At 57.6% G+C, this 22098-nt stretch overlaps 4 protein-coding genes across 4 annotated transcripts; 3 read left to right on the top strand and 1 right to left on the bottom strand.

Annotated features, from left to right (window-relative positions):
• Nucleotides 1-85: 85 nt before the first annotated feature.
• On the top strand, nt 86-2714 carry LSM1 (LSM1 homolog, mRNA degradation associated). The gene is made up of 4 exons (XM_062510642.1): nt 86-131; nt 319-387; nt 831-946; nt 1488-2714. The coding sequence occupies exons 1-4, from the start codon at nt 86-88 to the stop codon at nt 1656-1658; spliced, it is 402 nt and encodes a 133-aa protein (XP_062366626.1). The 3' UTR covers nt 1659-2714.
• A 2238-nt stretch (nt 2715-4952) lies between these two features.
• On the top strand, nt 4953-7592 carry STAR (steroidogenic acute regulatory protein). Its single transcript, XM_062510719.1, has 7 exons — nt 4953-5088; nt 5740-5853; nt 6080-6207; nt 6287-6445; nt 6853-7037; nt 7231-7324; nt 7409-7592. Exons 1-7 carry the CDS (start codon nt 5025-5027, stop codon nt 7514-7516), a joined length of 852 nt encoding a protein of 283 aa, XP_062366703.1. The 5' UTR covers nt 4953-5024; the 3' UTR covers nt 7517-7592.
• Nucleotides 7593-8134: 542 nt separating this feature from the next.
• ASH2L (ASH2 like, histone lysine methyltransferase complex subunit) lies at nt 8135-16807 on the bottom strand. Its single transcript, XM_062510589.1, has 16 exons — nt 16722-16807; nt 16135-16204; nt 15720-15865; nt 14956-15044; nt 14549-14643; nt 14366-14461; nt 14068-14163; nt 13791-13866; nt 11831-11924; nt 10739-10956; nt 10375-10542; nt 10100-10293; nt 9659-9751; nt 9436-9534; nt 9076-9135; nt 8135-8704 (listed from the first exon to the last, which is right to left on the bottom strand). Exons 2-16 carry the CDS (start codon nt 16189-16191, stop codon nt 8597-8599), a joined length of 1689 nt encoding a protein of 562 aa, XP_062366573.1. The 5' UTR covers nt 16192-16204; nt 16722-16807; the 3' UTR covers nt 8135-8596.
• A 936-nt stretch (nt 16808-17743) lies between these two features.
• NODAL (nodal growth differentiation factor) lies at nt 17744-19402 on the top strand. Its single transcript, XM_062510590.1, has 3 exons — nt 17744-18008; nt 18396-19171; nt 19250-19402. The coding sequence occupies exons 1-3, from the start codon at nt 17744-17746 to the stop codon at nt 19400-19402; spliced, it is 1194 nt and encodes a 397-aa protein (XP_062366574.1).
• Nucleotides 19403-22098: the final 2696 nt, after the last annotated feature.

Genomic DNA, 22098 nt, shown 5'->3' with positions numbered 1-22098 from the left:
GCAGCGCCGGGTGGGCCCCGCCCGGCGAGGGCGGTTCCGGGGCGGTGGCGCATGGCGGCGCTTCCGCTGCGGGCGCGGCGGCACCATGAACTACATGCCCGGTACGGCCAGCCTGATCCAGGACATCGACAGTGAGTGCTCCAGGGCCTGCCCGTCCCCTCCGTGCCGCCCCGCCGCGGGGTCTGGGCTCCCGCTCCCCCGGGTCCTGCCCCGCGTGCTCCCCGTGCGGCCCCCGGACCCCTGTTCCCGTAGCGAGCCGCCCCCCGTGGGCTCCGACCCCGCGTGGCCGTGCCCGACCCCTGCTCTCCTTTCCCGCAGAGAAGCACCTGGTGCTGCTGCGGGACGGACGGACGCTCATCGGGTACCTGCGCAGCATCGACCAGTTCGGTACGGCCGGTCCGGGGCCGCGGGGAGCTGGGCAGGGGAGGAGGAGGAAGCTGCGGTGCGTTTTCCCAGTGTGGTTGTGCTGAGGTTAGACTTCCCCCTCTGAGTGGGATCCCCCTGGACCAGGTGCTTCACGGGGGTTTCTCCCCTACCTGGAACTCTGGCATCGCTTTTTGGGCAGAAGCAGCTGAGTGATGTTCATCTTCTAAACAAACGCTCTGGTCCTTGCCCAGAGCTTGCAGCATCGTCGTCATCTTCAGTGCTGCCGGCACGTGGGGCTCGGGTGGGGTCTGTGGCTGCAGGGACCCGGCTCGGGGCACCCACCGAGTGATGGGGGAGATTCACACCAGCACGGCTCTGGGCTCTGCCTGGTGGGACGGGGACACTTCTCCGCCCAAATTCACCGTGGAACATCGCTGGTTTTTTTGTCTCTCTCGTTGCTGCAGCAAACTTGGTGTTGCACCAGACTGTGGAGCGCATCCATGTGGGCAAGAAGTATGGGGACATCCCTCGGGGCATCTTCGTGGTGAGGGGCGAGAACGTGGTGCTGCTGGGGGAAATTGTAAGTGCACAGCTCCTACTGCAGCCTGGGCCTGAGCTGGAGGTGCTTGCGGTTTGTCTGTCTGCTGTGAAATATGGTTGCTGTTCTGTTGGGCTGAAATTTCAGCCAGCTCCAGGGCCAGTTCAGGCTGAACCATCACAGAAATGCCAGCCTGCAGGGCAAGGGTGCCTCCTATTGCTGCAGCCTCTCTGGGATGATGTGAAGGATGAAGAAGAATGTAGAGGGAGCTGTGGGGAAGCTCCAGTTTGTGTGGCACTGCTGGAGGGCGGCACTGCTGGCTGCCTGTTACCTCCCTGCTGGCTCTGCACCAGGCCACACTATCTGGGATGGGCTCGGGAGGAGCTGAGCACTGTCAGGGGTCCCCAGGAGCCCCTTCCCAGGGCGGTGCTGGGGATCCCTGCCCACGTCCCCACCCCTGAGAGCACTTCCAGCACCTCTGTTCTCTGTCACCCTCTCCCTTTGCTGGGACTCACGGAAGGCATGTGGGTGCCCTGCGCTCCAGGGATGCTGTGCAGAGCTGAAGGGGTGGTTTCTCCTGCAGGACCTGGAGAAGGAGAGCGACACACCTCTGCAGCAGGTGTCCATCGAGGAGATCCTGGAGGAGCAGCGGGTGGAGCAGCAGGCCAAGCAAGAGTCCGAGAAGCTGAAGGTGCAGGCGCTGAAGGAGCGGGGGCTGTCGGTGCCGCGGGCGGACACGCTGGATGAGTACTGAGGCTGCTGCCCCTGGGCTGCAAGGAGCCAGGGCTGCTCCGTGAGCTGCCTGGTCAGGGACAGATCTCCTTGAAAAGGCAGGTTTTATTTTCAGATTGTATTTTCCGTGGTGCTGGTAACTGTACACAAATCATGCCTTTAGTCTTCTTCTGGAGAAGGAGATGAGGAGGGCCCAGCGCACTGGGAGTGCAAGCATTTGTGTTTGGACGGCAAATCACTGCTCCTTCAGTTTGTTTGCTTTTTCCTCCTCGCATGACTCTGGGTGAGAGTTTTCCTTGACATGTAAATAAATCCTTGATCCTGACATCGATGATTTTCCAGTATTCTGGTCCTGACAGTCCCTCCCTCAGGACGAGCACCCCTCAGGCCAGCTGTTGTCCCCTCCGTGTGCTCTGCAGGGACAGTTGGGGACCCCTGCTCCAGCCACGGGCTGGGCTCACTCCAAGGGAGCGCTGGAGCCTGTGGCAAGATCCTGTTCTAGGATGGGGAGCAGAACCTGGATATCCCTGTACGCCAACAAAGACTACCTGTAACCCCAGCCAGGCTGTGCCACTTCCCTGCAGCCGAGCCTGAACCCACTAATTACCTGTTCATGAAGAGCTGCTGCACCTGGGGCACTGCAGAGCCTGGACCTCCAGCTCCTCCTCACCTCAGTGCTGGGGGAGCGGGTGCAGCTGTGTAGGGTTGGAGAGTCCTTTGCCCCAGGTGTGTCCCAGCCCTTCCGCAGGTAGGAGAATCCTGGGCCTTGGGGCTGGCTTTGGGCAGCTGCCAGGCTCCAGGAGCCTCCTGGGTGTGGGCAGGGAATGGAAAACCTGGGCGAGGACAATCCCTGTGGAACCTCAGGCTGCTCCCCTGAGCAGTGGGAGTCCTTTGGGTGAAGAGTCCATGCTGGGACATAGGACAAGCCCAGCTCTGTTTGCTGGGGTTGAGCACAACTGTCCTGGAGAGCTGGTAGCTGTTGCGGCCCACTGGCCCACTCTCACTGACCCAGGGACCCCTTGCTTTGGGGGGGAACATTTCTGCCCCATTGGGCTTGAGTGGGTGTTGTGGGTTTGGGGGTAACAAAGGTTTAAACAAGGAAATGCTATTTCTTGTTCTAACAAAATTTAATAAAAAAAGCATTTACGAAGCTGGCTCCTGTGGCTGGAAAATCTCTGGCAGGAGGGGATGGCTCTTTGGGGGTATCATGAAGGGTAAGACATGGACCTGTTCGTGCTGCTCTTGAGCCTGCTATCTTATCACAGCATTGGGTGTGACCTCTGTGGGTGCTGGGGGCTGTGGTTAGTCTGCACTCTCCAAATAGCACCACAGGCAGCCTTGAAATGGGGGGGGACACCCCCTGGGCTGTGCTGCAGCAGGAGGGACAGGGTCACCCCCACAGAGCCTCCCCTGCTGCAGCCACTGCGGTGGGAAATGGGCTGGAATAGGGGAATGTTCTCCAGGGGCAGGGGCTCAGGGTTCTTGGGTCCCTCAGCCTTGAGGTCCTGGTAAATCTCCAGTGCCTTTGGTTGGCAGAATTTTGGTTCTGTACATTTGTGAATGTCTGTACTTCAAGCCAATGAAGTGAATGTAAATGGAGCTGTGTGGGGACTTTGTGCAGGAACCTGGGGGTGCCTCGGGGGGCTGTGGAGTCCCAGTTAACCTGATCCCCCCGAGGATTCTGGCTGCCTTTTTGGGGTCTGTGTCCCGTTCTGCGGACCGGTCACCTGCAACATTTCCTCACGAGCTATGGCACAGTGTGGCTGTGCCTGTGTCCCCTCCTGAGGACACAGATAGGTCATGTACCCCCAGCCCAGAGCCAGAGGGGTGGCTCTGCATGGGTTGTTTTGGTTGTTCTCACAAACAGCCGTGTGTCCTTGTGGGAGGCCTTGTGCTGGGAGCAGCTGCTCCATCAGGGATAACAGTCCTGGAGTGTTGGCAGCCAGGGGCTCCCTGGGGCCGTGTCCCCCTCACTCTCAGGGCAGGGGGACGGTGAGGGCTGGGGCACTGCACAATGCTGGGGTGTCTGTGGTGTCCCTGAGCACCCAGACCTGTCAGTGCTCTGGGCTGGATGCTCCTGGCTGTGTCTCAGGGGTTTCAAAGCCTCCTGGGTTTCCGTCCCCACTGTGTGCAGGGATGTGGGTGCAGCCCAGACACGGGGGGAGCTGTGCCATGACCTGGGAATCACACTTGTGAGGGCATGGCTGCACAGAGGAGTTCCCAGTACACGTTTTGGAAAAGGGATAGTGCAGCTTCTGCCTTCCTCCTGGTCCCTGCAGCACCTTCCTCTAACCCCACACTGCTGACCTGAGCATGAGGTGTTTCCTGGTACACAGTGGAGGATAGCAGCCCTGGCAATGGAGAAGAACATCCTGGGGAGCAGCAGGACCATTCTGGATGGCAGGTGGGACTCAGATAATCTCGGGAAAGCTGGGAACAGGTTGGGGGAGACAAAGTTGACTCCCTGGGGCTGGGCTGGTGGCACAGTCAGGGGGTGACCTCCCTCTTGGCCAAGTTGATGAAATGGGGGAGGAAGGTCAGGCTCTCTGCAGGAGGGTGCAGGGGCTGACGTCAAAGGAAGCAGCTGTAATTCACAGGTTTCTGGGAGTGCTGGTCTCCAGGCCATAATTCATCCCAGAAATGTCATTTTAGCCTTGAGTGTTATCAGTGCACTGCACTGCTGGGGCAGATAACAGGGCCTGGGGAATGGGGGGCTGCACCTCACTTCCAGTCCCAGGCTCAGCAGCTCAAAGTATTTAATATATTCAGTGTTCTACAGGCTGTCCTGATTCTTGTGCACAGTGCTTGCAGACGCTCGGCCTGGCTCCTTATTCCAAGATGGTTGTGCTTTGTCCATCGATATCCCTGATTATCCATCGTTACCCATCAAAGGTTGGACTCGGTGACCACGGAGTTCTTTTCCAGCCTTAACGATTTGTGTGACGCTGTGACGAGCTGTTGTCTCTCACAGCTGATGGTCCACGCCGCGGAGCGCTCCCTGCCCGGCCAGGGATCCCTGCAAGGCACGGCAGGAGCTGCTCGGGGGGCTCGGGGCTCTGCCTCCCCCTGCCCCTCGGAGCCGCAGGTGGCCGTGGCCGTGGCTCCTGCCCGGTTCCCGCACGCTCCCAGCCCCGTGCGCTCGGCGCTGCCCCGGCAGATGCGTGCGGGAACCGGGGCTGGCCTTGGCCCGCGGGGCCCAGCCCGGACTGACGGCTCTTATCTCCCGGCTGACGGAGCAGAATCCTTCAGCCTCAGGTACTTAAGGCCGTGCACGGCGGGGCCGGGGCAGAGCAGCGCTCGGCGCGGACAGACGGACACCGCGGACAGACGGACACCGCGGCCACCACCGCAGCCACTGCCCAGCCCACGGCTCCGACCCCGCACGGAGATGCTGCCAGCCACGTCCAAGCTCTGCGCCGCCATCTCCTACCGCCACCTGCGCAACATGACCGGTGAGTCCGGGCTGGAGCAGCCCCTGTCCGTCTGTCCGGGACAGGACGAGGCTGGAGCAGCCCCTGTCCGTCTGTCTGGGGCTCGGGGATTCTCTCCCCGCTGTTGCAAGCAGAGTGGGAGTTTCTGACAAGAGTTTATTCGAGAAGCTCCTGTTGAGTCACAGGCTCCAGAAAGGACCCTCTTTCTTTCTAAACTCCTCAGAGCGGTGGCTGGGGCCTTGGGGATGTTCTCCCCACTCTGTAGCATGTTGGGTTCTGTGATTTACTGTCCCTGAAATCCTTTTTGCAACCAGACCTGTAACAGGAGCTGGCTCATGTCGCTGTGACCAGCTCTGGGTCACACTCCCTCTGGCTGTGAGGGTTTTGTACCTCTGTCCTCCATTTCCATGCTCTTTCCTGGCACCTGCACGATGCTCCTCAGTATTTTTGCTGCTACACGACTCGGAGCTGGAGCCAAGGTCAGGATTGCTTAGGACAGCCTGTGCCAGGGCAGTGCGAGGCAGCCAGCTCTCCCTGTGCCTGTTGGGTCCCTGAGATGGTGACAAGCAGGGACTTTTCCATGCTGTGTGTTTGAACTGGGGAAAAGCCCAGTTTACGGGCAAGGCCTGGGCAGTGTGATACCAGTGGGTGACATGCTCCCTCTCTCCCCAGGGCTGAGGAGACAAGCTGCAGTGGCCATCAGCCAGGAGCTGAGCAGGCTCGTGAGCCACAGCCCAGGACCCAGCACCTGGATCCACCAGGTGCGCAGGAGAAGCTCCTTGCTCAGTAAGTGACCCCTGAGGGGTCTGTTCCTGCTGGGGGGGTGATCATCACAGGCTGGGGAAAAACCTGCTTGAGGGTGGGCTGTGCTTCTGCTGAACCAGAGGCAGAGTGGGAATTGGGTTTAATCCCCATCCCCTGGGTGCAGAGAAGGGTATTTGGTGTAGATAAAGCTCATCTGGCACATTATACTGTTCTTGCACTCAGCCCTGCCTTTGTCTGGTGCTGGCAGGCTCAAGGCTGGAGGAGAAACCCTTCAGCGAGATGGAAATGTCTTACATCAAGCAAGGAGAGGAAGCTCTGCAGAAATCCCTCAGAATCCTGGAGGACCAGGATGACTGGAAGACAGAGACGGTGGCGGTGGGTGCTCTGCCCCGTGGTGCTGCCTTGCAGCCCTCCTGTGAGCAGCTCTGGTTTAATTGTGCCATCCCCTCCCCAGGGTAATGGAGACAAAGTGCTGAGCAAGGTGCTGCCGGACGTGGGGAAGGTGTTCCGGCTGGAGGTGGTGGTGGACCAGCCCCTGGACACGGTGTACGGAGAGCTGGTGGACAACATGGAGCAGATGGGAGACTGGAACCCCAACGTCAAAGAAGTCAGGGTAGGAAATGCGTGCCAGACCTGTCACAGGCAGCCTGTGTCCTCTCTGTTTCCTGCTGCAGATGTAGAGGAGTTTTTGCAGTAGCTGTGTTGCTGCTGCAGCAGAGGCGAGTCTGGAGCAGTTTCTGTGTGACTAATTCTGCAGGAAAGGAGCTTTCCTGGAAATGGAGGCTGATCTGGGGGAGAAACAGCCCCAAGGCACAAGGAATCAGAGAAGCATTAAGGGAATAGCTTTTCACTCAGGAATTAAAAACAGTTTTGCAGCTGGGGGCGAGCAAGTATTTGGAATTTTTGTCACTGTAAACACCAGGTCTTTGTCAGACCTGCATCTGAACGCGTGGTAACCTCACAGTTCTAGCTGTGCTTGCAGTAAACGCTTCAAATGGAAGTTTTAATTCCAAACTGCAGATTCTGGAGAAGATTGGGAAGGACACGGTGATCACCCATGAGAAGGCGGCCGCCACCCCCGGGAACATCGTTGGCCCTCGGGACTTCGTGAGCGTCCGGTGCGCCAAGAGACGCGGCTCCACCTGCGTGCTGGCCGGGATGTCCACGACCTACGGGGCCATGCCTGAGCAGGAGGGGTTCATCAGGTACCACTGCTCGCTCCACTTTGGGTGTGCAGGGAGGGGCAGTCGCCCAGGGCACAAGGGTTTCACTGCAGGGTGACTCGTTGGGTTTCTGTGGGCAACAGGAGCTGCTGCAGTAAAACCTCAAACCCCAAAGTGCATTTCTGAGGCTGAGAAGTCCAGGTTTGGGTCTGAGCTGGGCCTCTCCCCCCACCAGGGCTGAGAACGGTCCCACCTGCATGGTCCTGCGCCCGCTGCCCGGCAGCCCCTCCCAGACCAGGCTCACCTGGCTGCTCAGCATCGACCTCAAGGTACCTGGGGCTGGGGGCAGAGAGGGGAGCCAGGGGCTGTGGGGAGGCAGGTTCTGCTCACAGGTTGTGTCTGCTCCTCCCCAGGGCTGGCTGCCCAAGACCATCATCAACCAGGTGCTGTCCCAGACACAGGTGGACTTCGCCAAACACCTCAGGCAGCGCCTGGCCCGGCCACTGCCTGTGACCTGCTGACCTCTCCCTGCTGACCTCTCCCTGCTGACCTTCCTTCAGGAGTAGTATGGGATCTTGTCACTTCAATTAGCCAAGGCTGTTAATAGCAGACTCCACTCATTAAGATATAGTTACACTCAATAAATATAAAAAGTTTATTTATTGAAGCTCATTGTGTAAGTGCAGGACCAAACATTTAATTCCTGCAGTTGCTTCACTGAGCACGTGCTGGCCCAGTCAGCCAACTCCACCCTCCCTAATTACTTTCAATGACTAAATAAAGCTTTAATTAGTGCTGTCTGGAATTAAGGGTCTGGAGACAGCTGACTGGGAAGGTACAACCTCAGTGAGGCAAACACAAGCCTGACTGAACCTCAAATTTCACTCTCCCAAAACTGAAACACAGCACTTACTCAACAATTTTGTTTTCTCTCTCCCTCAAAGCAGCTCTAATTTATTTTTTCCCATACCAACACATAAGAAGTGTCAAATTATTTATTCATCCAAAACTCTGCAATGATGCTCATTAGCAGGAGGCCCCATGTAACTCCTGTGCACAGGAACTCTTCAGCTCAAAAGATCTCCAAGTGTAGCTACTCTGAATTTAAATGTCATTCGTAAAAATTTACAAGACAAAAATAAGAATAAAAAGAAGAGTTAAAGCCTTTATTTTAAAACTGGTTTCCAGTCTGTGGGGGAAAAAAAATAGAGTTTGGACAGAAGCCCAAAGTTCAGTCTTACATGCAGCCGTGTCGTTCCAACAGAGCCGTCCTGGCTGGGAGCTGCTGGTCACCATCAGCCAAACACACCTGAGCACAGGGGTCACTGCACTCACAGCTGGCAGGTCCAGCTACACCCTGGGTGCTCTTCAACACCCCCTTCTCCAGTGAGTGACACCCTAATGGTCCTGGGGGCTCCCAGAGAGGCCCAAATTAGCACAAAACACACCAGAGCTGCCTCCCAGGGGCAGTGGGGAGGTGTGAACACACACACACAACACCTGCCAGCCAGGGCTGCATCCACCTCGGCCTGTTGGGTCCTTGGCTGATCACTGAGAGAGAGATGGATGTTCCTCTGCAATAAATCCATGGTGCTGAGGGTTTATGGCTCCCAGGGTGGGCTCCTCCTGCCATCCACCTCTGTCTCTACGTGGTACAGGACATCAGCCAGCGTGTGCTCCACCACGGCCCCCCAGCCCATGTCACTCATCTGCAGAGGGAAGCACAGTTAGCTCCACTCCTGGACGAGGAGTGACCACACATTCCCTCCTCAAAACAGTAATGGCAGGGGGGAAACTCCAAGTGTTTCCTTGAACAATAATTCAGCCCCCTTACTGGCAAATGAGGCCAACATAAGCAACAATCTGTCACGAGGAATAACAGCACCTATTATTTAATTAAAATTTAATGATTTATTTGGATATCTGTCCTCACGTATTTTTAAACACAATCCTTTTGGCTACACTATCCAGGTACTGAGACTGAAGGACAGGTACAGATGTGGTATGAATCACACCAAAACACATTTGATTTAAACAATGAAGCTCTCAAATGAGGGGGAGAAGCTTCAGTTTTACTTACAGGATGGTAAGTGATATCTCTCGGTGGATACTTGAAATATGGCCCAAAGTTTATAGAAACCTGAGGAACATACATTTTCATTAAATCTGAAAATCCAGGAACATTTCTTTAGTCCTTCATCCTTGTCCCTTCCTACTCCTGAGCCTCCCCCCATCCTGTGCAAGTCCACAGGAACAAACATTGATGATGGTACTTCAGCAATTTGATAATCTCATTATACATGTGAACAGCACGATTTTTCCAGTCACTAAAATGATTCCCATCTTTCCTTTTTACTTGGCACACTCCCAGAGTGCCCACACTTTGTGCATTACTGAAACTGATGGATTTAGAATTCTCTTTCACAGACCCCTCACTTACCGTGCAGCCTTTGTACAGAGAAATAGCAGGAAAATAAACCCCCTCAAAGATGTCCTTAAAGGCAACTCCTTGGCTGACACCATTCTTGAAGAATATGATCTGAAAAATGAAGGGTTTTCCCACTGATGGTGGCTGTCAGGACACAGCAACAACCCTGACAAGATGAATCCCTGTTCCCTTTCACTCAGGCCAGGCACGTGCTGAAGAGACAGCAACAACTCACCTGGCTTCCAGGGGCTTGCTTTAGGCTCTTCTCTGCTTTGTCCACAAAGTCCTTCTCTTCAAAGTACAAGTAGCTTTTGAATTTGATCAAAGCCTGAAACAGCAGCAAACAACGTCAGGAACAAGCCTGGAAAACTGTCACCTGTCCCCTGCCCTGCTCAGGGCCAGGCCTGCCTGCTGTCAGAGTACCTGTGAGCACTGATTCCCACAGCTCAGAGATGGGAGAGCCAGGAGGGGAAGGTGAAAGGAGATGTGGGCAATCCCATCCAGGAGTATTTTGCTTTCTTGAGATCAACACTTTGGGCCTCTCCCCCACAAATCATGGAGGTACTGAGGCAGGATGGGAAGGATGCACGGAAAGGGGCACGAGTGAAGCCACAGCAACTGGTTTTCCAGTTTTCCACCTGCCAATGCTTAATCCATCAGTGAACTTGCACCTCACCTTGTCTTTGTAGGTGTCAGGCAGGGATTTAGCCGTCTCAGTATCCTCTGGAAGGCTGATGTAAAATCCCAGGACATCGCCCTGGCCGTAGCCAGAGGAATAGTGTTTCCCTATGGACTGGTGAAACTTGGTTCCCTTTTTGCTGCGCCAGGAGTAACTGAACTTGTCGTACCCCAGAGGGGCCTGGAGGTTCCCTGTGGAAACAAACACTTCACGGTGAACACAGGGAGTGTAGCAGGAGCACCTGCTAAGAAATGTTACGTAAAATGATTTACCCAAGGGCTGTGACCAGCCTAATCTGGCAGCTGTGTCTGGAGGCATCTCATCCATGGAGATTTCGAAGTACCAGGCTCCCTTGCGCACGCCGTGCGAGGCTCGCACCATGGAATAGCCCTTCTCACCAATAACAGTCAGTCTGTCGTCAGAGATCTTCAGCTGGGGAGCTGCAGGGGAGCACAGCAGCACGCACTTGTGATTTTTAACGTGCTGGTGTCAAAAGGCAAGTGAGCACGCAGAGGTGGATTTAACCCCTGTGCCTCTGAGAGCAGGGGCACCTGAAGCATCACTGACTGGTAATGAGAGGCTACCCAGGTGCCTCTGTAAGGAAACACAGCCTGCACAGATGAACGAGCTCTGTACCTCGGTCGTGCAGCGCCAGCAGGACTCGTTCGTACAGGCAGGCTCTGTACAGATCCCCAGGAATTGGTTTTCCTGCCCAACAGTCCAGCTCCAGCTTTTCTGGGTCGGGTGCGTGGGGGTCAGGCTCGGCCAGGATGTAGCGATAGCCGTCCTTGTTGAAGGGGTGCTCCAGAGGGTACCCGTGGGGGGGCAGGCGCTGAGCCGAGAACAGCGGGTCACTGAAACACAGAAACCCCACACTGGCATCTCCAGGTGCTGCCATGCCACCCCAGGACACTGCCCCTGCAGAGCTGCCCCCGTGCACGGGAGCTGCACGCTCATGTCTGTGTGAAACGAGTGGTCATTCACGGTAAATCTATCATAGCCTGTGACTCATCAGTCATCCATGATGTCATCAGTGACATCACAGGGCTCTGGAGTAACCCAGACACCCACCTAGGGCAGAGACAGCTGAGAGGCAGCTTAGGGCATCACAGGTGTCACTGTCCCTGACTAGTACTCATGCCCACACCCACCCCGTGCCCACCCCCACACCAATCCCCATGCCCACACCCACCCCGTGCCCACCCCCACACCAATCCCCACCCCCACGCCCACCCCGTGCCCACCCCCACACCAATCCCCACGCCCACACCCACCCCGTGCCCATCCCCACACCAGTGCCCACCCCCACACCCACCCCGTGCCCACCCCCACACCAATCCCCACGCCCACACCCACCCCGTGCCCACCCCCACACCAAATCCCACGCCCACGCCCACCCCGTGCCCACCCCCACACCAAATCCCACGCCCACGCCCACCCCGTGCCCACCCCCACACCAATCCCCACCCCCACGCCCACCCCGTGCCCACCCCCACACCAATCCCCACGCCCACGCCCACCCCTGTGCCCACCCCCACACCAATCCCCACGCCCACGCCCACCCCTGTGCCCACCCCCACACCAATCCCCACCCCCACACCCACCCCGTGCCCACCCCCACACCAATCCCCACCCCCACACCCACCCCGTGCCCACCCCCACACCAATCCCCACCCCCACACCCACCCCGTGCCCACCCCCACACCCTCGTGGCACCTCTGCTCTCACCTCCGGGCTTTCTTGGCCGTGCCCGTGGTCCCTCCGTCCTGCTGCTTGCGCTTGGCCCCTCGGCCCTTCCCGCTGCCCCCTGCAGCCATTCCCCCTGGGCACACAGAGCAGGGGTCAGCAGCTGCTGCTCGCCCACACCCACGGGATCTCCAGGGAGAGAGGGGCAGAGCAGCCAAACCAGAATCAGCTTGTGAGCTCAGGTGCCTCTGTCCACAGTTAATGTGAACCAGACTTCACTGCCAACCAGCACAGCAAAAATCCACAACGTTCATGTGGCTTCAGGTCAGCTTTTGAGGTGTCTGAATTTGGAGCAGAAGCTAAAGAAGACTGAGCAGCTATACAAGCTCAATCTGAGCTTTTCAGGTGAGAATTAAGAATCTTTTCTCTCATCAGATGATTTACAGGCAGCAGCACTGGGAACCACTTCAGGGTCATGATTATTATTATTATATTACTCTTATTATTATTACTATAAATGGAGATTCCAGTCACAGCCCAAATCTGTTTCTGCAGAAGCAGCAGAAACTCACCCTACAGCACAGCCACCAACCCAGTGACCCTGTGCTGGAGCAACACTGACACCAACCAGCAATAAGCACTCAATGTCCAGTTTCCATTTACAAAATAAAATACACCTAAGTTGAGGAAAAATGAAAAGCAAGAGGTGTTTCTCTTCAGTACTACTGAAATCAGTTCTATGATTGAGCAGCAAACCAGTTGGAACTCACTACTCAGTTATGCAGCTGTAGGTTAGGAGAAGCTACATGTCAAATTTAATCAAACTAATACCAGCACGTTTTAATAAATGAAATCATATGTGCATTTTATCACCCTGCTATTTCCACTGCTGATTTATAAGGAAAACTATGGAGATTTCATGTACTGTAGATAAACACCTGCACCAACCACATTTGTGTGGTAACTAAAAAATCCAGTCAGCTCTTCCATTACCAGCATCCCCTTACAGTGTAAGGGATCCAAAGCATCCAGGGAATGCCATATTCTGCACAAACATGACCTGATCCAGCTGCACTCACTGATTTCAGTGCAGACAAACATTCAGGCTCTCCAGTTTGTCAACAATTACTTGCCCGAACCATGGTGCTGTACATTTCAGACCAATTGTTTAAGCATTAAAACGACAACATCAGGTCAATTGATACATAATAAAAACGAACATAAGTGTAAAATAAATAAACAAAACCTTTAAACCAGTCAAGTAGGGCATAATATGGCAATCAGAAGCTTCTAACTACTAAGATTAAAGAATGGAGTTGCTGGTTTGTATTGAAGTCCAACTGCAATCACATCAGGGCACGCTTTCATTTTTGATTGACTTTGGCTTCTAAAAGATTCAGGCAAGAAAAGCTTTGCAAACAGCAATACTTAAGTTTTAGAAGCTGAAAGGTAAATATTCACCTCCCAGAGAGGCTCCACCTGCAAGAACAGAAGTGGCACCACACGTTTTGTCAGTCTCCCAGAAATGAAATAAAAAACAACCAGTGCATGACATGGAAACAACATACCTGAGGTATCTATAACCTGCTTCAAAAACACCCAAATACCTCCTGTCTGTACTACTGGGATGTGTTTAATAAATATTATTAATATATAAACTCATTAACAGTCCATTTACTGCAGCAAAGCTGCCCTGAGTACCCTCAGCAAGATGGGAAACAGGAAATCTGAATAACTCAAAGAGATAATTTAAAACCATTCTAGAAGCAAAGTGACAAGCTCAGCTTTCAGTGAGCATCTTGATTTATCTGGTCACAGTAAAGAAACAGCTGAACCTTCCCAAGACACAAAGTTAATCTTTCTATAAAAAGGCACAGTGAGACTGTTCTGAGCATCAGCATAAGCTCAGTTCACAGGACAATTTAACTGCACAGACACCCAGAGGACTGGGAAATGCAGCTGAGTCCCAAATAGCCCAACCCCTCCTGAGTAAAGAACTTGCCATTTAAGCTTCCACTCGTGGACACAGCGTTGTTCTGTTTCTGGTTGTCATAGGCTGGACCAATATTGGCAAGATCCTGCAAGAGATCAAATCAAAGAGATCAAAGAGATCCTGCTGTACACACCTAGTCACAGGAACACTCCAAACCTGAGCAGGGTACTCCAGGAGCTGGGGCTCCCACCACTGCTGGCACAACACAGGCTCAGAGCAGAGATCTGCCCCTTGACTGAGCAGAAAGGTATTAGAGGGACACCCCCATCCCCCTCCCAGCACATACCTGGTCTAGAAGCCCAAATTTGGGGTAATCTTCCTCTGGGTCTTTACTGCCTGGGTCGGGATGCTCTTTCACCAGGAACACATCTCTTTCTTTGCACTAAAACAGGAGTTTTAGTTACATGGGGCAAGTTCATAACAAATTCATTAACAAGGGTTTAAATCCCAGTAGTTCCTAGTCATATGTGTTAGGTATATCAGCATCTTTACCCTGTAGCCCCAAGTCCAGCCCTCAGCACACACTGATGTCAGAAACCCAAAATTTGTGGGAATTCTTCCACGGATTTACCCTCAATTCTTACCATGGTTTTCACAATATTATTGGGCCAAGTCATTTTCCCTGGCCTCTGCCGTGTTGTCATACACTCCCAGTATTTATCAATAAAGGGGATAATATCCTGTAAGAACAGAAAACATTTGTGTGAGCTCCTCCTCACTGAACCCATCACTGAGGTGGGCCCACGGTGGTTCCCAAAGAGCCAAACCTTATCCTTGGAGAACATCGTTTTGGGGTGCTCATCTTGTGTCCTCGACTGCCACGTCAGGTTGGCCAGAGCACTAAGGCACATTTCCTTGAGATCTGAGAAACAAAACATCCCAGGGCTACAATCACACTCCATGGAAGATCAGACACCCGTGTACACAGTGATAACCCCAAGAAACTGCAAAACCTCCCAAATTCTGTCCTGACTCAGCCCTTGCTGAACCAGTTACATCACCTCCACAAATTAGTAGCAAAAACATTTTTAGAAGCCATACATGGTTGTTGATATGGGATTTTGAGTGATTTTCCAAAAGTCTCAGTGGAGCCCACCCACTCACTGCAGACAAAACCAACCCTCCACGACGATCCTGCACAAAACATCTCCCAAGGTGCTTTTCCCAAACCCACTTGCTTGTTTTCTCAGGAAATAGGTGTTCCCACTGTGGTGGCACACGTTGCAGTGGAAGCTGTAGTTGGTCATGAAGGGCAGACAGGACCTAGGAAAAAGCAGCTTTGTTAGGGCTGGGTGCAGTGCAATTATTGTACCAGGCTAAAGAATCCCAGAATCTTTGAGGTTGGAAAGGATCTCTGAGACCATCGAATCCAAGCTGTGCCTGATCCCAACCTTGTCCCCAGCCCAGAGTGCTGAGTGCCATGTCCAGTGGTTCCTTAGACAGCTCCCCTTGTCCTGTCCCTGTCCCCTGGGAGCAGAGCCTGACCCCCCTGGCAGCCCCCTTCTGTTAGGGAGTTGTGCAAAGCCACAAGATTCCCCCGAGCCTCCTTTTCTCCAGGCCGAGCCCCTTTCCCACCTCTCTCAACCCCTCCTGGAGCTCCAGACCCTTCTCCAGCTCTGTTTCCTTCCCTGGACATGCTTCAGCCCCTCAATGTCCTTCTTGGAGTAAAAGAAAATTAATTATTCTTTACTACACTGGGTTAAGAAATTAACTATTGCAGTTTAAACCCCAATTATTCTTTCCCTCCCTAAAACCACAAACATCTTACAGGCCCAGTGGTATTTCCTGGGGGTGCTTTTATCATGGACAAAGCTTTATTTACACAACACACCAGCTCCCAGGTGTTCAAGGACATGGACAGGTCCTTGGGAACTCAGACTCCAAATACTCCACTCTTGCTAGCAGAGCCCTGTGCTGGCCCTGGCAGCCATCACGTACGTGGTGTCGATGCCGAAGGTGTCAGCTGTGAACCACTTGGTGCAGATCCCACACTGCAGCTCGATCTCCCCCAGCTGCCGCGTGTTCTCCTCGTCCCCCGAGCCCCCCTGGACATCCATGGCTTCAGCACCGTCCCCGGCAGCATCCTGGAATCGGAGCACAGCCAGGAATCAAACACTGCAGCACAGGGGCTTTGGGCAGGAATCTGCCACGATGGGGTTTTAGAGGGAATAAATCCTTTGCCCTAATCCACAGCCACGCTGTGAGCAGGCTGCAGCTGTTTCGTACGCTCAGCTCATGAGGATGAGTCACACGGATGAAGATTTAACTTCCAAAACAATCCTTTAAGGAAGCAACACTGGCGCTAAGGGACGCTCCCTTCGAGCTGAACCAACCTCTCCCAGCCCACACCTACCAGGGGCTCCTTCCCGTTGGCCGACTCGGTCTCCAGGGCCGCGCTGACATCGACCATGGCAGCGTCCGTCCTGCCAGGGTACAGCGGTCAGTCAGAGGGGAGCGCTGCCCGGGGGGGCCCCGCGAACGGGGCACGGCCGGGACCCGGGGGGACAGGCGGGACCCGGGGATACAGGCGGGACCCGGGGGGACAGGTGGGACCCGGGGATACAGGCGGGACCCGGGGGGACAGGCGGAACCCGGGGGACAGGCGGGACCCGGGGGGACAGGTGGGACCCGGGGGGACAGGTGGGACCCGGGGATACAGGCGGGACCCGGGGATACAGGTGGGACCCGGGGGGACAGGCGGGACCCGGGGGGACAGGCGGGACCTGAGGATACAGGCGGGACCTGAGGATACAGGCGGGACCCGGGGCCTGGCGCGGCCATCCCGCGCCCTCGGAGTCGCTTGGGCCGAGGGACCCCCGGCCTCGCACGGGCAGGGCCGGGACCCCCAGCCCCGCTCCCATGGTAACAGGCCAGGTCCCGCGGAGCCCTTAGGTCCGGGGAGCGCGGGGGTCCCTCGGCCCCGCCCAGGTAGGGACATACCCGCTCTCGGCGTCGGTGGCGGGCGGTTCTGGTGGGGCCGGGGGCTCCGGGGCCGGGGGCGGCTCCGGAGGGGGCTCGGCGCCCTCGGCCGCCGCTGCCGCCGCCATGTTCGCGCGTTCCCGCGAGAGGCGAGCGGATCTCGCGAGACTCAGCGAGTGGGGGGAGAGGGGGCAGCCGCGGCCGAGCGCGCCCCCTGCCGGCGGCCGCCGGGAGCACCGCGTGGGGGTGCGTGACGTCACCCTGCGCGCCGTGACGTCACACCAGCACAGTCTAGCCGCGAGGTGCGGGGCTGACAGCGGGGGAGTGAACCGGGAGCGAGTTTCAGGTTCCCGGTGCCCCGTGGGAGGACTGAGCGCGTTTCCCCCTGGGAAAGATGAGTGTCTCCTCTCTGGGAGGCTGGCGGTGGGGGAGGGACCCCCGTTGGAGCCCCCATCCCAGGAAGACTGGGGTCCACGGGTGCCCCAGACCCTTTTCCCTTCGCCTCGGAACAGGGCAGGATTGACTGGGTGGAAGATGTGCCTGGGACACTCGTGCCCAGCAGCCCCGGGCTGTGCGGGGTCTGGGGACAGCGGTGTCCTGGGGACAGCGTGGGGGTGGCCGGCCCCGACCCCAGCCACGGGGACGGAGAGAGAGAGAGAGAGAGAGAGAGAGAGATGGTGGTGGGGATGAGTCCAGAAGAGACGGAGTGAAAGACGGACGGGGAGAAAGGAGAAAGAGAAGAACTGGAGGAATGCAGGGATGAGGGATGGAATGATGGATAAGGCTGGAGGCAGCGGGGGAAGGATGGGGAGGAGAGAGGGAGAAAGAGTAGGGCGGGAGACGAGGGCAATGGAAACGGGGAGAGATGGCCGAGAGGTAGATGGGGGTGGAGGGGAGGGAGGATAGAGATAGGGACGGAGGAATGGGAAGAGGGACGGGGAGAAGAGGGGAGGGGGCTGTCGGGGAGGGGGGTGCCGGGGCCGCCCGGGGCGGCGCTCGGGGCCGCTGTACAAATAGAGCGGCTGCGGGTGGCCCGGGCAGACATGCGGGTCCCTCTCCGCTCCGTGCCCGCGCTGGCGCTCTGCGCCCTAGCCCTGCTCCGCCTGGGCTGCGCTCCGACCCGGGCACTCACCTGGGCACCGACCGGAGCTCCCACCCGGGCACTCACCTGGGCACCGACCGGAGCTCCCACCCGTGCCCCGGCCCTCTTTCCGCCGCGCTGTCCCCCGCTGATGCTGCAGCTGCTCCGCGCCCCTCCCGCCCCGCTCCGCGCCGCCGCCGCCGCCGCTCTCAGCCTCTCCCCGCACGGTGAGTGGGGCCGCGAGCATCCCTGTCCTGGGACCGGCAGCGACCCCGAGGCTCGCAGCGTCCCCGAGCATCCCTGTCCAGGGACCCGCACTATTCACAGGACCGACACCGCTCCCGGGTACCTCTGCCGTGGGACCAGCACCGTCCTCGGGAGCTGCACCGTCCCCACGCATCCCTGTCCAGGGATCCCCACTATCCCGGGCATCCCTGTTCCCAGGACCAGCCCTGCCTGAGGCTTTCGCTGGCTCTTAGGTGGATCCAGCTGCTTTTTCCCGACCCTCGGGCTCCCGCGGCAGGGATGGTTCCCGGGCGGTAGGCGGGAGCACCGTTCCCCCTAGCTCCGGCACCCCCGGCACCACGTCTCCTCACCGTGCCCTTGTCTTCCAGGCTCGTTGCAGAACGGCTCCCGCTGGGCGCTCTCCTTCGACATGTCCTCTCTCTCCAGCAGCCAGGAGGTGAGTCTGGCTCAGCTCCGTGTCCGCCTGCCCGGCCCCTCCCGTGCCCACAACGTGTCCCTGGACATCTATCACAGCCAGCGGCGCAGGTGCCGGGGAGATGGGACCTGCGCCCACCAGCTCTTCCTTGGCACCGTGGCTGGCAGCCCCTCTGCCACTCAGGCCTCCTGGAAAGTCTTTGAGGTCACCAACCTGCTACGGTCCTGGCTTCACCAAGCCGTGGTCCCCGGGCACCCCAGTGCCACGGGAAGGGGGCAGTGGGAGGTGAGCGGGTCGGCTGCTCTGGCCACCACTGCCCTGAGAGACACCGGCCACGGGGACCCAGTCCTGCCCCAGGACGCGGCAGACAGAGTCCTGCTGCTCGTCTTCTCCAAGGACAAGTCTCCAGGAGACCACAGCCTCATCAGGACAGCGGAGACCTCCAAGTACATCATGCGGGACAGCGGGTCGCAGGGCGCGGGGACGCGCCGGCACCGCAGGAACAGGATGGAGAAGCAAAGGATCAAAGCGAGCAACGCCGCAGGGGCCGTGCCGAGGGAGCAGGGCAGGGCGCTGTGCAGGAGGGTGGACATGGTGGTGGATTTCGAGCAGACGGGCTGGGGCAGCTGGATCGTCTACCCCAAGAAGTACAACGCGTACCGCTGCGAAGGGCTGTGCCCCTCGCCCGTGGACGAGACCTTCAAGCCCACCAACCACGCCTACATACAGGTAAGAGGGGTTGCTGCCCCTGCATCCCCCGCGCCCTCCACAGTCGGGGGATGTTCTGCCCTTCCGTGTCTCCCACAGAGTTTGCTGCAGCTCTACAAGCCCAACCTGGTGCCGTGTCCCGCCTGCTCCCCAGTCAAGATGAGTCCTCTCTCCATGCTCTACTACGAGAAGGGTGAGATCGTCATCCGACACCACGAGGACATGATCATCGAGGAGTGTGGCTGCAACTGAGGCCACCCGTACCCTGCCAGGAAGGTGCACATCTCTGCCCGAAAGTGTCCCAGAGGACCCGACCCACGAGCACTATGCAGACCTGGGCATCTCTGAAGCCCAGGGTTGGCACAGCCCTGGCTGGACCTGAGCAGGAGTGGGTGCCCGGCAGCACCACACGGCCACAGGACCTGGCTGGATCCAGGCTCCATGTGGAAAAGGCCACCAGCCACCTCGCTGTGGCACCAGGAGCAGCTCTGGAGTGCTGGGTGCCCCGTGCTGTGTTTATCAAGGAGCTGCTGTGTTTGGGACAGAGGCAGGAGCTGAGGTGCAGGACGGGCACAGCAGCATTGCTCCCTGTCACCGTATGGCTCAGGCAATGCTGCTTTTCCCAGCCATGGGAATCACCAGGAGCAACAGGTTCACTCTGCGGCTCCAGTGTCTGGCCATGCTGAGCATCCACACCACTGGGTTTTTTGATCTCCCCGGGGATTTAGGCATTTCTTCTAATAATTCTATTATATTTCTATTAAAACGATCAGATTTCTATTACAACTCAGACAAGTGAATGTATTACCCAATGTCCAGAGCCCCAGCTGGCAGATCCAGGTGGGCAGCTGTTACAAACAAGTTACCACAGCTCTGTTCAAGCTTTTCCCCCCTCACTGGTTGGGGTGGTAGTGAAAAGGTCACAGCTGTTTAATTCATCAATAAATTATATATATTAAAGATGCCCATTTGATTCTGCTGATTCTTGCTGTTGATGGCCTGCCAGGGTGTGTGTCCCCTTCTGTGTGTCCCATCTGTCGCATCCAGAGCTCCTCCCTGCTCTGGCTGCAGCTGCTCTGAAAGCAGGTGAGCTCTGGCTGCTCCTGAAACTAACAGAGCAAGGGAGTCCCTCCAACAGTGCAAAAGATGCTCGAAAGCTCCAAAACTCCCGTGAGATAAGGACGAAGCTGTTCCCACCCTGATGAGGGTGGAACAAGAGCAAGGGAGGCACCTGCAGGCGTGGAAGGGGAGGCTGAAGGGATTTTCCTCTTTCATTTACCCCTCGGAGTTAAGGGAAGGGCCGTGCCCTGCAAGAGCAGTGAATTCGAAGCCGTGTGGTGCAGGCAACTCCTTTGGGTCACCCGTCCGGAGCAGTGACGGGGCTGGGGGCGATGCCCGCGCTGTGACCGTGTCCTCCCGCACGGCAGCCCCGGGGAGGGGCAGCGAGGATCAGACCCCGGTCTGACCGAGCTGTCCGGGTCTGACCGAGCTGTCCCGGGTCTGACCGAGCTGTCCCGGGACTGACCGAGCTGTCCCGGGTCTGACCGAGCTGTCCCCTGGTCTGACCGAGCTGTCCCGGGACTGACCGAGCTGTCCCGGGTCTGACCGAGCTGTCCCCTGGTCTGACCGAGCTGTCCCGGGACTGACCGAGCTGTCCCGGGTCTGACCGTGCTGTCCCCTGGTCTGACCGAGCTGTCCCCTGGTCTGACCGAGCTGTCCCGGGTCTGACCGAGCTGTCCCCTGGTCTGACCGAGCTGTCCCGGGACTGACCGAGCTGTCCCGGGTCTGACCGTGCTGTCCCCTGGTCTGACCGAGCTGTCCCCTGGTCTGACCGAGCTGTCCCGGGTCTGACCGAGCTGTCCCTGGGTCTGACCGAGCTGTCCGGGTCTGACCGAGCTGTCCCCTGGTCTGACCGAGCTGTCCCGGGACTGACCGAGCTGTCCCCTGGTCTGACCGAGCTGTCCCCTGGTCTGACCGAGCTGTCCCGGGTCTGACCGAGCTGTCCCTGGGTCTGACCGAGCTGTCCCGGGTGTGACCGAGCTGTCCCGGGTCTGACCGAGCTGTCCGGGTCTGACCGAGCTGTCCCCTGGTCTGACCGAGCTGTCCCGGGACTGACCGAGCTGTCCCCTGGTCTGACCGAGCTGTCCCGGGTCTGACCGAGCTGTCCCCTGGTCTGACCGAGCTGTCCCTGGGTCTGACCGAGCTGTCCCGGGTCTGACCGAGCTGTCCCTGGGTCTGACCGAGCTGTCCCGGGTGTGACCGAGCTGTCCCCGCGGCAGCCCCGACCGTGGCTCTGGGAGCCCCAGTCTGGCAGCTGCCTCCACGGACAGGGACACAACACACGCGTGGGGAACCCCCAGCAGCGGCGGGTGGCCCTGGTGGCTGCTCAGGACCGGACAGGGACAGGGGCCATCCCCATCCCGCCCCTCCCGGCAGCAGCAGCAGCCCCGATTCCACATCCCAGCCCAGCCTGATTATCCCCAATCCACATCCCGGCCGGCGGATAAACAAAGCGCGTCTGGTGCTCCCCCGCCCCAGCGGACCCTCCCCGGGGCCGCTCGCATATTCCGCCAGCTTTCACACTGGGACCATCCCGTCATTAGAGGGTCATTTGCAGGAGCTGTCAAGGGTGGGCCGGGGGCGCGGGGCTGACCCCCGGCAGGAGGCAAAGCAGGAACCTGCGCTCTCTCTGTGCTCTGGGTGATGTAAAGTTACATTCTTTTGCCTCTTTCTCCACAGTTTTGCTAGTCCTGCTCACAAACGGCTCCAAAGCAGAGATTCTCTCCCCCACGGCCCACCCCGGGACCCCTGCCCCCCGTGCCCCGCCGGGTGCTGTATCTCTGCCATCTCTGCCCCTCCATCACGCCTGCTTGGAATCCTGCAGCGGGTTCAAAAGTTGTGGCGGGGCAGGGGGAGGCAGCAGCCGTTCCCTGGGAAGAACAGGGTGG

Source organism: Cinclus cinclus, chromosome 29 (genome assembly GCF_963662255.1).
Source record: "Cinclus cinclus chromosome 29, bCinCin1.1, whole genome shotgun sequence".
NCBI classification, from domain to species: domain Eukaryota; kingdom Metazoa; phylum Chordata; class Aves; order Passeriformes; family Cinclidae; genus Cinclus; species Cinclus cinclus.
Note: the sequence above shows the minus strand (reverse complement) of the source record. Positions and strands in the feature narration are given on the sequence as shown.

What these genes read in the sequence shown, in the direction of transcription:
- LSM1 (XM_062510642.1), top strand. Translation starts at nt 86, where the DNA reads ATGAACTACATGCCCGGTACGGCCAGCCTGATCCAGGACATCGACA. An exon ending in CCTGATCCAGGACATCGACA is followed by an intron (nt 132 to 318) that starts GTGAGTGCTCCA and finishes CCTTTCCCGCAG; the next exon opens with AGAAGCACCTGGTGCTGCTG. An exon ending in GCGCAGCATCGACCAGTTCG is followed by an intron (nt 388 to 830) that starts GTACGGCCGGTC and finishes TCGTTGCTGCAG; the next exon opens with CAAACTTGGTGTTGCACCAG.
- ASH2L (XM_062510589.1), bottom strand. Translation starts at nt 16,191, where the DNA reads ATGGTCGATGTCAGCGCGGCCCTGGAGACCGAGTCGGCCAACGGGAAG. An exon ending in TTTCCTGAGAAAACAAGCAA is followed by an intron (nt 14,644 to 14,955) that starts GTGGGTTTGGGA and finishes TTTGTTTCTCAG; the next exon opens with ATCTCAAGGAAATGTGCCTT. An exon ending in AGGCTGGTCACAGCCCTTGG is followed by an intron (nt 10,294 to 10,374) that starts GTAAATCATTTT and finishes TTGTTTCCACAG; the next exon opens with GGAACCTCCAGGCCCCTCTG.
- NODAL (XM_062510590.1), top strand. Translation starts at nt 17,744, where the DNA reads ATGCGGGTCCCTCTCCGCTCCGTGCCCGCGCTGGCGCTCTGCGCCCTA. An exon ending in TCTCAGCCTCTCCCCGCACG is followed by an intron (nt 18,009 to 18,395) that starts GTGAGTGGGGCC and finishes CTTGTCTTCCAG; the next exon opens with GCTCGTTGCAGAACGGCTCC. An exon ending in CCAACCACGCCTACATACAG is followed by an intron (nt 19,172 to 19,249) that starts GTAAGAGGGGTT and finishes TGTCTCCCACAG; the next exon opens with AGTTTGCTGCAGCTCTACAA.
- STAR (XM_062510719.1), top strand. Translation starts at nt 5,025, where the DNA reads ATGCTGCCAGCCACGTCCAAGCTCTGCGCCGCCATCTCCTACCGCCAC. An exon ending in CCACCTGCGCAACATGACCG is followed by an intron (nt 5,089 to 5,739) that starts GTGAGTCCGGGC and finishes CTCTCTCCCCAG; the next exon opens with GGCTGAGGAGACAAGCTGCA. An exon ending in GAGCAGGAGGGGTTCATCAG is followed by an intron (nt 7,038 to 7,230) that starts GTACCACTGCTC and finishes TCCCCCCACCAG; the next exon opens with GGCTGAGAACGGTCCCACCT.